Raw genomic sequence first — 13892 nt, forward strand, 5'->3', positions numbered from 1 at the left:
GCTGGAGGATTCACAGTCCTCAAGTGTAACAAGTCTTCAGATCACGCGGACAGAAAGACTTCAGCGATGCCAAACACTCTTTGGGATCTGGGTGTTTTGGGCTTTGTCCTCACAAGGATTTCTCTCTCAAACTCTTCGGAGGTGGGTTGCTCTCAACGACAAAAGCCGTGCACTAACTCTGAGCAGCCACCAATTTATGGTGTAGGGGGTGGGCTATTTATAGCCACTGGCAACCCGACCTGATTTGTCCGAAATGACCCTGGGTCACTAAGGAACTGACACGTGTCACAACGGTCAGATTTCAAACACACGCGACAGCTAGACTTGGGCTACAAGTAAAGCTGACTTATCCGGCTCTGGATAAGATTTGCTCTCATTGTCTTCGCTCGAAGACATAGGAATTTGGTTGAGCATCACTTCAGTCACTCTGACTTTGTCCACTTGGACCCCACTTAACAGTGCGGTGGTTCCTATGACTCAACAAAGAAGAAAAGAAACAACGAAACCACTAAGTCTTCGTGCTCCATAGTCTTCACTCAATGTCTTCTTCTATCATAGTCTTCAATGTGAATATCTTCACGTACCACCATTATCTTCAATGTCTTCATACATTTTTAGGGGTCATCTCCGGTAGGTAAACCGAATCAAAGAGGGACTACTACATGTGTTATCCTGCAATTCTCACAAACACATTAGTCCCTCAACCATGTTTGTCATCAATACTCCAAAACCAAACTAGGGGTGGCACTAGATGCACTTACAACCCCCGGCAAAGATATGGGCCTTATGGGCCAAGTGAGGGAACACACCAGCCCACAAGGGTCTGGTGCGCCCCTATAGAGGCCAGCCCTACGAGGAGGAGAAGGAAAGAGGGGAGGGAAAGGAAAGTGTGCAGTAGGACTCCCCCTTCCTTCCCTCTCTCTCTCCCTCCCCCCCCCCTCTTTCCTTCCACCTTGTTGATACAAGGAAATGGGGGGCGTAGGGCAAGGCAGGTTCCCTAGGGGCCGACGGCCAGCCCTAGGGCGCGCCTGGCTGCCTCGCCTCCCCTCCCCTCCCACCTATATATATATACGGGGAGGGGGCGCCACACAAGATAACATAACATTGTCTTAGCCGTGTGCGGCGCCCCCGTCCACTGTTTACTCCCTCAGTCATATTTTCGTAGTGCTTAGGAGAAGCCCCGCGGAGATCACATCACCATCACCGTCACCACGCCGTCGTGCTGCCGGAACTCATCTACTACTTCGCCTGTCTTGCTGGATCAACAAGGCATGGACGTCATCGAGTTGAACGTGTGCTAAACGCGGAGGTACCATACGTTCGGTACTTGATCGGTTGGATCGCGAAGAAGTTCGACTACATCAACCGCGTTGTCTAACCATTCCGCTTACGATCTATGAGGGTACGTAGACATACTCTCCCCCTCGTTGCTATGCATCTCCATAGATAGATCATTGCGTGTGCGTAGAATTTTTTTTGTTTTCCATGCAAAGTTCCCCAACAAGTTTATGAAACATACAAAAACTAATCCATGAACCAACCAGCAAAATGAATCCTACACGGGGAGCACCATCTTCTGAACATGGTTTACATGAGAATTTATCATCTAAACCAAAACAGAACAAGTTATACATGATGAATCCAGATTCTCATACCTATTTATTCATACTTCCAGTATCTTTTTTTGTTTATGCAACATGGAAAATTCTTTTCAGCCATTGGAAGTGACAATCACTTAAGATAACAAGAAAAGATCAGCAGCTGATGACACACTTCTGACTCCGAAGCCACATAAAAGGTTAGCGTACTTTGATTACAACAAAATAGATGACTCATCAGCTATATAAGCAATTGATGACATATAGCTCAAGTATATGCAAATCTGCTGCAAAGGAAATGTTTACTTCAGAGACCAACGAAGGGAAGAAGGCTGCTGCCGATGACAAGTAAAGCAAATCTCAATACCAGCGTTCCATAATATGTACGTAGTAGTAATCATGAGTGATATTGGTTGTTTTGTAAATATGTATACTTCAGTCCATCCCCCTTAATATTCAATTCAGGAGGACGCTTGTCGGTAATCGTTGGGAAGCGTGGCTCCATTTAGTGAGTAGACTGATAGAGGTTCAGCTGTCTCAACAGCCCGATCAATTGCGTTGGAAGCTTACTAGGACTGGGGAGTTTATAGTTAAATCAATGTATCTCGATGTTATCAATTCTAGCTCCATTCCTAGTTTTAAATATGTTTGGAAAGTCAAAGTTCCTTTGAAAGTTAAAGTGTTTATGTGGTTTGTACATAAACAAGTCATCTTAACTAAGGACAATCTAGCAAAGCGTAACTGGATAGGACCTACTAGGTGTAGTTTTTGTGATCGAGATGAAACTATCAAACACCTTTTTCTTGATTGCCCGTTGGCCAAGGTTCTATGGCGGACGGTGCACATAGCTTTTAACACTACTCCTCTGAATTCTGTCAGCATGTTATTTGGAACGTGGCTTAACAGGATAGAGTCTGAAACAGCAAGACACATTTGCGTAGGAGTATGTGCTTTATTGTGGGAAGTCTGGAACTGCAGAAATGATTTGGTTTTTAACAGAACAACAAATATTCATTTTTTGCAGGTTATTTTCCGTGCCACTGCGTTGATCCGTATGTGGTCGCTACTCACTCCGACGGAGGCCAGTGAGTGTTTGGTTACTAGATCTATCCGGTGGGAGATGGTAGCACAGGATATTTTCAACCGGTTTGGATGGCGGTCATGTAATAGCATAGGCAATTAGTTTTCCTATCTTTTTTATGCCAGCCGGTTGTGGCTTTTTGGCTACTTTTTTATTGGCTCTTTGTGAGCTTTTCTTTACTTTTCTTGAGACTATAAGACCTTGTTGAACCTATTTGCTTTTTATAAAGTTGGCCGTATGCATCGTTCTGATGCAGAGGCCGGGGAGCCCCCCTTTTCGAAGAAAAAAATATGTATCGCTTCCTTTTGAAACCAGTACTTTGTCTTTCTCTATCTTTTCATATATCGGTGTGGTCTTAGCTGTAATAATAATAATAATAATAATAATAATAATAATAATAATAATGATGATGATGATGATGATGATGATGATGATGATGATGATGATGATGATGATGATGATGATGCTCTGCTTCACAAGTTAGAGATTAATGTATCTTCTGCTATGTTGCATTTTTCTAGATCTGTTCAAAGAACCGTTTTACCAGATCTACACATTTGTTATCTTAAAAAAAAGTCTGGCTGGCCACCTCAATCCAAGTGTGTTCAGTTTAGTATAAAAGGAAAGATCCCTCAGAGTCCATTAACATCCGGATTGTTGCTTAGTTACATAGCTTGCAAAAACGTATTATATTATGGGACGGAGGGAGTACTAAACAGTTTTCTAGCTAAATATGCAATACTAGCTTTAAATAAATGTTTTGATCCTATGGTTGTGATGGAAAATGCACGAAAACTTGCTTGTTTCCAATATTGTAATAATTCCACAATGCTTGCAGATGAAATATCAGATAAAAAATGCATTATTAACATGAAATTATTGGGACAGAAGCAACTGATACTTCATCTTTTATACAACAATTCTAAACAAGACGCAAAGTCATTTCTTCTAATTACAGTTAAAAGGCCACAAGCAGAAAATACACTGCCATAGAGACAAAGTCCTTTTTTTAGATAACAAGTGATATCACTTGCCTTTATACGAACAATCAATTCTAGAAAAAAAATAAAGCTAACCAGACAACCCTTTCAGCCGCATGCATGCAAGCAGCCACAATCCAACACAGCCCCATGCATGTAATAACGTCCAATTTCTAAGCTCACAGGAAATAGAGAGCCGTGAGTGCTCGGTGGCTACTTTTACGTGATGGACATGGACCCTGCACGCCACCCTTAGGAGCGATGATCGTCCCTCGGCTGGGCCTATGCCATAAGTTGTTCGTGTCGTTTGAGTACGAGAATTTGGTGTCATCTGTCGACTCCACGGCTTAACATGCATGGAAACTGGATCGATGAAAAAAAAACGTGTGGAAACTAAAAAAGACGAAAGAAAGGCAGTTTGTAGAAGCGAGTCAATTGTGGGAGGTGGTGATAGGGACTTGAGGGGACCCTCCAGGGGAGCCGCCGCTGCCGCTCGAATCGAGCTTGAGGGGGTTGGGCCGCCGCCATTTTCCTGTTGCTCGAATCCAGGCTCGACTGCCTATGGCCCATGGGGACGCCCTCGCCGCTTGTCCATGCCCTTTCACTTGTCGACCAGTTGTGCGAGCATAGCGGGGATCGGGGAAAAGGGGTTTCACTGCTGTGGCGGTCGAGCTTGCGAAGGACGGTGCGTCGAACACGACGTGGGCAGGTGGAGGGTTGGGGCCTTGGGGGCTTGCGTGCTCTGGAACGGCGCCCCTCTCTCTCTGGAACGACAACAACGGATGAAGCATCCTCAGCGGCGGTGGGGAACCAAATCTTCAGCAGCGGCAAACTAACGCATCCTCTGCGGCGGCAAGGAATCAGGTAACGGCCCCCTCCCTCTCCTGGAGCCTTCCCTTCTCAGTCTCCCATTGGGATGGCGCATAGTGACAGCTGGTCGAGGAACCGCCTGGAACGTGGTGAACTCCGATGGCACCCCAGGCTCGATGTTGGAGTTGATTGGACGAAAAAGGGTTCCAACCAACACTTACATCCAAGTAGCCGATACAAACTCATGCCACACACACACCCAAGGCGAGATACAAGGATGTCAGGCACCGACACACCGCCACAACAATTACTGAGCACCTATAAGATGTGCAAGAAGGAACCGCTTAGAGCCGACCAAGACAACCACCAAGACGATGCCTCCAAGAAGGGCACGACCACGAAATGTCGCCATCATCCGATCCAAAAATCAAGTTTTCACCCGGAGCTAGAAGGAAGGAGTGGGATCACCAAGACAGAGCCTGCAAGGAGGAACACGACGTCCGCGAACGACATCACTGTCGGTCAGTGCACGGACTTGGCAAGTGACGTACCCCGGTGCTTCACCCCCTCTATCGCAACCCCGCTCCGCGAACCACCCGTAGCCATGCCTCCCGAGCGGCCATGGTAGTCTACCTGCATCTGAGCTGCACAGTCCGCCCACGACCAACGCGCCTCCCGCTACCAGGACCACCGGGACGCGAGATCCGGCCTGTGCCACACCCCACGCCCGAGGAGACAAAGGGGCCTCGCCGTCGGTGGCGACGACCGGGCTTCGCCCGCTCGTGCCCCCTGGCGGCGGCGAGGGAGGGAGGAGAGGAGGAGGTGAGGGGAGACAGCGGCACTAGGGTTAGCCTCCCGGACGCTCACGGGAGCGTCCCGGGAGGAGGAGGGGTTTGAAAAAAAAAACTCTCGTTGATTCAGCACTCGGATGTGTCATGCTTAGCATGAACACGCAATATTGTAGTGCAACGGCGGTGCAAGAGCACGCGTGGCGTGCTAGAGGGCGCGGGTGGGTGGCGTCGCATTTCTGGTCGAGGGCTTGTTGTTCCAAGAGATGTAGCATTGGATTCAGTTCCTTAATGGTGGACAACCAGCCGTAGTATTGGGTTGGCTTTTGATTATTGCAGTTTCAGTTTAGGAGGGTAGAAATCGAACTGCCATCACATTCTATTGTTAATGTTCGCAGTGAGCTTCTTGTGGCCTCAAGCTTTTGAAATTTTCAATAACCAGCTTTGTAATATTGGTCTAATGTGGTTTTGTTATTTTACAAACTACTAACTGATGTGTTTGTGTGTCGACTGCCGGCTTCTGCTTGTGTGCTAAGCAGACCACAACAATCAAGGGACGAAGAACGAAGGCACGTCAGTTCACAAGGCACTGGTTCGTCCTAGATATTATCACCAAAAATCAGCATGCAATTGTGGTGAGTTCCCACTAGCAGTGTATCATGAATCCTTTATTTTTGGCAACCAATGATTGCTACCTGCTGTCGCTGTAATATTGTCGTATAAATTTTGTTTTTAATTTGTACGTTCCCCGCAAAAAGAGAAATTCTGTTGATTGTACACGCAAAAGAAAATCTGTTGATTGGAACCTTGGTAGCCTATTCTTCCATCTTTTTCCTGCTCCACAACAAAAGCTCTTCTCCTCCTGTCGGCGCCGTCGCCGGTCCGCCCCATCTTCGATGGACTCTAGGCCATGGAGGTGCGGAGGATCTCGACCCCCCGCCGGCGAGAGGGACCCCGTTCTCGTTCTTGTTAGGTTCAATGTCTTAGTTGGGACTGTGTGGCGGCGGCGATGTCTCTTAGTAGTAGGAATAATGTCTCCCACGTTCTATCCCCGCCCCGATGGTCTATCTACCATCGTCGGAGGGCGTGTCGAGGTTTGTCTCCGTCGAATCTCGCGAGATTCGGTCGGTGGTGGTCTTCGGTGGATCTGTTTAGATCCGGTCTTCATTCGTCCTCGTTTGGGTGTTTACAGGTTTGATCCTTCCGATCTACAACTTTCTTCATCGGCGATGGTTGCTACTCTGGTGCGCTGGTCCTATGGGGCCTTAGCACGATGACTTCCCGACTGTCTACTACAAGAAGGTTTGCCCAGCTCTTGTGAGGGAGGGGCAATGACGGCGGCGCGCCTTCGGTTCGCTCCAGTGCTGTAGTTATCGCTAGGTGGTCCACAGACATGGTTGTAATTTTTATTACCTCTGTTGTTCTTTCTACTGACATGATTGAAGGTGAACAGATTGGAAGTTTCTCGCAAAAAAAATCTGTTGATTGTACACGCAAAAAGAAAATATGTTGATTGTCTACTAAACAGAAGTGAATACTCACTCAGCCAAGTTGTTTTACTTTTTGGCTAGATAATATATGCTCACTTTAAATTTTCTTCTACAATTTCAGGAAGGTGGGCTGGGTTTTTCCGTAGAGCAAGCACACGTAGAGACCTCCTTTGCTTGATGTTTCTTTGTCAATAGGACACCTCACACATGTGCTAATGGACAAATAGTAATACTGATTTCCTTATTTGTGATACTTTGAGGAGTACTTGTGTGCGATTAATTTCCTTGTTCTATTCCCAATCCCTAGCAATTTAGTTCTGACAATGTATAATTGCAGTCTATTAATGTTTTGAACAGTTTGCTAACAATTTAGGGATGGCCCTCTGCTTTGTCTCGATTCTTCTATGCAATTGAGTAAGATGTGTATGACACACACTCATTAGGTACTAACCTTCTCAACGTTAATTATTTCTAGATGCTTGATTTAGTGTGTTGGAATAAACTGAAATATGATGAAGTGGTTGATTCTGTTAGAAAAGGTGGCTGAGAAACGATATTGCATTATCTCTATCTTATTTGGAATAATTTTCTTTCTTATCATTACATTCATCAATTTATTTAATCAGCCACTTTGCTCAATACAACTGTTATCTTCTGTTGTGGTTCATGGTTTTTTGGCTTGCGCGTCAATTATTTCTTGGCCAAGGTAAACATAGAAGTTTTGGATACACCATTCTCTAGACTGCCTAAGCTTACCACACTATTAGACTGGAGAATTTGACACTCCCATGATTCCAAATGTGTATGTTTTATTACTACAACCTGATTGTATGCCATTTCCTAATTTTTTGTATGTATAGATAAACCTTCTCCGGTTTGCAAATTCCTAATTTTCTATGTAATCCAAAATGATAATCACAGCTATACTCACCTCCTGTTGTTTGCAAATTTTGTGGTTGTACAGTTTTACCAGAGCTGAATGATACAAAAATTGTATCTTCTCTTATAAGCAATACACTGCAAGATCCTGATGGACTTATTGATTGTGAGGGAGGTGACTAAAAGACTTCAGGGCCAACATAGAATTTATAAATTTGGTACAACTGAAGATAAAAGGATGCTTTCGCTTGAGTTGTTCCAATAAGTTAACGAAAAAGGCTCGCGCCCCGCTTTATAGATAAAGCCAATGCCAAAGCCAACATCCACAAGGTACACACAAACACAGAGTCCACACGCACAAGAAGTCCAAGCACGAGCAAGCAACACGGGTTACTGCTGAGGGCACAGCTCAACAAGCCCAACACACACAAACAAAAAGGCACACGCGCCAGGAGTGAGACATCCCCTAGTCGGGCTCCGGGGGTGGCGGCGGGAGCGGAGGTGCCAGGCGGAAGGCCAACGAACGGAGGTCGGTGAGGAGTCTGTCGATGGCGTCCCGGTCCGGAGGGCGGCTAAGCGGTTACATGATAGATTTCTAAATTTGGTACAGCTAAAGATAAAAGGATTAGTAAATTAGGTACATCTAAAGCCACTGAAGCCGTACTACTTGCTTTGTGAGAAATAATGATATATGTGCAAACATCCATCGTGTACATGATGGCAATGATCTTTGTGTTTTCTACTGGTTAATCATTAATTAGTTTAAGCATAGTTAGTTTCGAATGAGTTTACCCGTTTACCGGTCATGTGATTACCACATGGTCCACGAGACCTGAGTTATATTTTTGTTGGCAAACTGTTTAGCTGTGATGCAAGTTCATTTGATTGCCAAGCTATTGTCACCTGATGGAAACTGAAACCTATGTGAACTGTATATGTATCACTGCAAATCTACAAACTCTTCTTCCACTTCAGTGCCTCATGTTCCCTCTTTGCTTGTTGGTTATGTCTGATATTTCCTATACCGATTCATCTGGGAGGTTTAGCATTAGCTTTGCTGTTCTTTTATTGATAGATGGAGCACTGCCCCTACCCTCTATGTTGTTTCATGCACCAGATAAGCTCTGTAAATATGATGCCAGATTTTACGCTTGGAACTAGCTGAGAATTTATAGTTTGAATCTTTATACATGATATAGTAATATGAATCGATTTATTGTTTGCTTCACAGGTACCCAGAACTACATAAGGCCTTTTGTGCGCACAATCATGAGAAGAAATTTATCTGACAACAGAATAACTAGGAGAGAACAAATAATCCTGATGTGCAACCGTTTCATTACCTATGCAACCGGTAGCCAGTAGCAATATCTTGGAATAGTATCTTCTGTCGACTAATAAAAGCATCTTATATCTATAATACCAAAATAGTTCATCCCCACCATCCTATTTCTCTTGACATGCAGCCTGTCCACATCAGCAAGCCAGCCACGTCATCGTTTCACTACTGACTTACAGGACAGACCGACAAGGAGTTTACCAGCGTAAAAAATGGCCACATCAGCCCTCAGTTACCGGTTGGGAGGATGGACCATCGGCCCACTAGGGAGTACATAATTAGTCATGTTTGTTTTAATTTTCTATTGGTTGCAGCTGTGCTTGATGTGTTGCTGGTTGACAATACAGGCACTGACATTTGGAGATCATCCTTAGTGTCAGATTGGTCTCATGTTCTGTCAAGAGCTGCTGCTTGTGCCAATCACATTTAGCTGTCCTCCAATGGACAAATCATGTTGGTTATTCATATAAAGATAGAAAATGAATGAGTGTTGCTGCTGTTTATCTTGGATCATGCTTGCTGCATTTTTTTGGTCATCTTGACATAACGACAATATCAAGCTCTTTGTTTGGGCATCACACATGTATGTGCCTCCTCCATCTTCACAGCACATGTATATTGCCATTGAATCCAAAATTGAGATGCTCTTGATTTACTGTTAGTTCATCAAATAGTTTATGTTGTGCTCTTCGTTTTGTTCATAAAAGTTGATTTATTGTTAGTTCATCAAATAGTTTAAGATGCTCTTGATTTGAATGTGTGCTTGATTAAAATCAGTTGTACTGGTGTCTGTAATGTTAGCCCTAAAATCATCCGAGCTTTACAAAACTGTCGGCGGGAGGTAAAGCTACAATTGGAACAAAAATTTCATTTAGCACCAGCCTGTCATATTAATTAGAGTTAGTTGACAATAAATGTTACATTGATGCTTTGTCCTGATTGACCATTGCATGTGTCTTACGAAAACTTGGATTGTTTTGATCTTTTTAAAGGTATAGAATTTTATAAGAGGATGGAATTTTGTATTTTTCTTATGATATATACACGAACTAAGCGCTAAAAAAACTGATCAATTTTACATCAATATGATAAAAAGGCGGCGCAGCAACGCACGCTAGCTTCTAGTCATTATACAAATGTGTAACAAATAAACGTCCAAGTTTCACTAAACCCAAAAAACAAACCGTGTAAAAAAAACCAAAAACAAAGCTTCCAAATAGGTAGATACTCAGATTGCAAAATCCAAACATAAAAAGCACTAACACTTCTTCCGATTGCTCGACCGCAAAAATATAAATACACACATGGGCTTCTCGACAGGCGCGGCGACACGCAGAGCCTTTGCCCGCTAGTAATCTCTTAACTGGTCTAATAATTTTATGCAATCTCTTTTGTACTCATGCTTCATTTATCTACAAGTTCTGTAATGTTTAAAATAGAAATGCACTTTATTAAGTATATGAGAATCTAAATCTATCTTGAAACCTGAGTTATGTTCAATGTAGACGCATCATGTCTACAAATAGTATTCTTGCATAAGAAACAAGATGATGGTCTCCCTTTAAAGTAGCACTAGCAGATAGCAGATCCAGAAACAAGAGAACTACAGAATTTGCAGGCTACATAATCCAACAGATGACATAACGATTAACTTGATAATTATTCAATAGAGAATCAGTTCCACAGAAACAGAATTTGAAATTTGAGACTTTGATACAACCCAAGACCACCATAAGAATACAGTTTGCATGAAAGCAACAGGAAAAACATGAAGAGGAGCTTGTTTAAGTGCCCCGTACAACATTAAACAGACTCTGTAAATCGTCATCATGATTCATCTTATTCATCCTTTGCCTGAGAGAAACATTCATGATCCATTGAATAAGGTAGGCATGAGTTTGTAGACAATCCAACATCTTATAAGGCTTGTAAGCTCGCCTTAGGAGTAATAGGAACAAGGCTTGCAGTGTAATAAAGTAGTTCAAACACACATAAATTTTCCCATGCATGGCCCAAGGTATCTTCACTGGGCCCAAGGAACCTTTGGTCACCCATATCAAACGTATCCTCTTCTTTTACACCATGAGCTTTCATGTAATAACGGATAAGACAATCACCTCTTCGTAAGAGAAACCCACCAGTGATGCTAAGTGAGGCCACTGGACAGCAGTGATCTGAGACATTGATTACATAATGGCAATCCCACTCCGGATTCACAATATCTCTTGCCATCCAGACCAATACTCGTTGCACACACACTTGCTAAAGAAAGTAGCACATAATTCCCCATCAAGCTCATGGAGAACAATATCATCATCTTCAACTGTAGGGTACACGTTGTTAAGCAATGGAGTGATACCAAATGTTTCATCTTGAAGGCAGAAACGAAGCAGCGCCTGCGCGGGGCATCGCTGATTTTTCTTATCTATGAAATAGAACAGGGAACCCTTGCAGTGTATGGCAGTTTGCGGACACACAATAGGGTATGGTGGATCCAGCAACGTTTCCCTCCAGTTGCCCTCTTCACCATTAATAGTGAAGACCTCCATCCCCATTGCAACAGAACTGTAATCACCGGAACGGTAGAAAGACCGTGCAACCTTGTATGTTCCGGTGGAAACATCAAGGCCCAAACCAATTGGAAGGCAGCTTGGATGCTGCAACATATTGCGGTGGCACCTGGGCAGCGCAACAACATCTCTAGTTGCTGGGTTGAAGACATAAGTGTTGGTGTTTGTGGGGAGCAACACCAATCCATCACAGTGTGCCATTTGTGACACCAGCCCAAACTCACCAGTGGGGAACTGCCTCCCATAAAGGAGTGTTGCACTACTACTGCTCCTGCTCATGTCATCTTGTTGTAAAGACCACAGGTAGAAACGGATGTTGGTGGAGAAAAGACCGGAAGGATTTGGTTCCAGATAAATCTGGGGGGTGACGAGGAAGGAAGACGGGTTGCGATGTTGTTTCTCTTTGGAGCACTGGAGGTGCGCACGAACAAAAACAGGGTCGGAGATGATAGCGTACCAGGCCTTGCTAACCAACTTAAACCTCACCAGGGACTCTACGGGCAGCCGGATTAAGATCTCCCACACCATCACGTCCAACAACAGCTCGCTTATAGGCTGCAAACTCATCGCCCTTTGCTTCCTTTGTGGCACACTCATCGTCCTTTGCATCCTCTGTGGCATACTCCCCGTCCTTTGCATCCTCTGTGAAATCCTCTTCTTTATTTTCCTCACATCATTAGCCGGCATTTTTGGAGAAGTACCATTAACCCTCTTCAAGTCCATGCAGCAAGAAACAAAACAAAAATATAACTAGGATCTTAATAATCTATCTATGCAATGCACGGCACTGCCTACGCTGACATGAATACACATACATTGATAGATACTGATAATACATTGATATATATAAAGATATTTGCGTGTTTAATGTCCGAATTCGAACATGGTCTCCCTGGTCTGTTGGGTATCTTTTCCGGACACGGTGTCCGTCTTAGTATAGGAGTACACACGCACCAAATTACGTACGCCCTTCGATCCGAATTCGGATCGGAGGGAGTATTGTTTTTCTTTTTTTGTCAGCAACAAAGGAATCAGTGAGATCTGAAACCTCAAAGTGACTCAGATCCGGTCAAAAGCTTTTTTTTCTCTCAGAGAAAAATATAGTGAAAAATACAGAAAAAATGTTTAAGGTGTGGCGGAAATTACCGGAAACATCCTTCTATTGCCGTTGGTATCGTCGCCGTCCAGCAGACTGGCCATGGCTGCAAGCTCGATTGGAAAGGGTTTGCGCGTGGAGGCGCAATTGGGGATCGGGGGATAGCGGCGGCGGTTCGTGAGCTTCAGGATTTCAGGAAATTTATCGGGTAGGGTTCTTACTGGACCGTTCCGTTGACTCGTTTCACTTGCCCAGCCCACGCACGTCTTGTTAGCGAAGCCCTCTCTCTCTCATACGAAGCCATTCAGCGCACGGATAACTTGGCCTGGCCCAACTGGCTGCTCTTAGAGGAACAATGCTACACTTTTTTAAAAAACTGCTACAGTTTTCTTTTTGTGAGAGAAAGCAAATGCTTTATTAATAAGACTTTTTTTAGGATGCTTTCTTACTAACTAGCAAAAATGCCCATGCGCGAACCAACCTGTGATTGGATGGTTAGGAGGGCAGTGGTATCCCCAGCCCACCAGGGTTCAGGTCCTGGTTATCACATCCCGGATTTTTCTCAAATATGGTACGTTAAAAATTTCACAGGGAATTAAAAATTTTCTAGGAAATACCGGTGATTGCCTGGGATTTTTTGAAATTGACTTTGAATTACTTGATCGTTTGCCTAGAAGGATGTAAATCCAAATGCAACTAGTGAAACCCTAGCAAGCCTTGTAGGAACCCAAGCCATTGAAATATTGTGGGGAAAAGTGTTTTAAATAAGTCCGAAGAATATCCAAGCCAAAATCATTTCCTTAAAAGAATTTGAGTTGGTTTATTTTGAAATCAATTCAAAAGCCAAAGGGAATTATTAAAAAATATTTTTGTCTTTTATTTGCCATTTTTCTAAAATGAATTTGAAACATATTTGGTTCCAAAACCAATTTCAAATTAAAAAGGGGAAATATAAGTGCAGTAAATATATGCCCAAAATGCCCCAATAAAATGTACAACTTTCAGAAATACTCCATTTGGAATTTAAAAAATGTTGTCTTTTGGGGAATGAATTTCAAATTCAAAGCCTACTTGAATTCACAAAGAAAACAGAAAGACTGAAACAGAAAAGAAATAAAAAGAAAAAGGCCCAGCTGAACCAGCCAGCCGGGCCAACCTCTCTCTCTCTCTCTCTCTCTCTCTCTCTCTTTCTCTCTCTCTCCCTCCCTCTCTCTCTCCCCAACCGGCCCCACCGATCAGGACCTCCTCCCACCTCCAGCAC

General features: G+C 43.8%; 1 protein-coding gene across 1 annotated transcript; it reads right to left on the reverse strand.

The window, feature by feature from the left end:
• Nucleotides 1-10601: 10601 nt before the first annotated feature.
• Nucleotides 10602-12899, reverse strand: LOC123069335 (putative F-box/kelch-repeat protein At1g12870). Its single transcript, XM_044492166.1, has 2 exons — nt 12682-12899; nt 10602-12246 (listed from the first exon to the last, which is right to left on the reverse strand). The coding sequence occupies exons 1-2, from the start codon at nt 12733-12735 to the stop codon at nt 11179-11181; spliced, it is 1122 nt and encodes a 373-aa protein (XP_044348101.1). The 5' UTR covers nt 12736-12899; the 3' UTR covers nt 10602-11178.
• Between the last annotated feature and the right edge of the window lie 993 nt (nt 12900-13892).

This window comes from Triticum aestivum, chromosome 3B, assembly GCF_018294505.1.
Source record: "Triticum aestivum cultivar Chinese Spring chromosome 3B, IWGSC CS RefSeq v2.1, whole genome shotgun sequence".
Taxonomy (NCBI): Eukaryota; Viridiplantae; Streptophyta; class Magnoliopsida; order Poales; family Poaceae; genus Triticum; species Triticum aestivum.

Coding starts and splice junctions, on each gene's coding strand:
- LOC123069335 (XM_044492166.1), bottom strand. CDS start 12,735: ATGGCCAGTCTGCTGGACGGCGACGATACCAACGGCAATAGAAGGATG. Junction 12,247..12,681: donor GCAATAGAAGGATGTTTCCG/GTAATTTCCGCC, acceptor ATGGACTTGAAG/AGGGTTAATGGTACTTCTCC.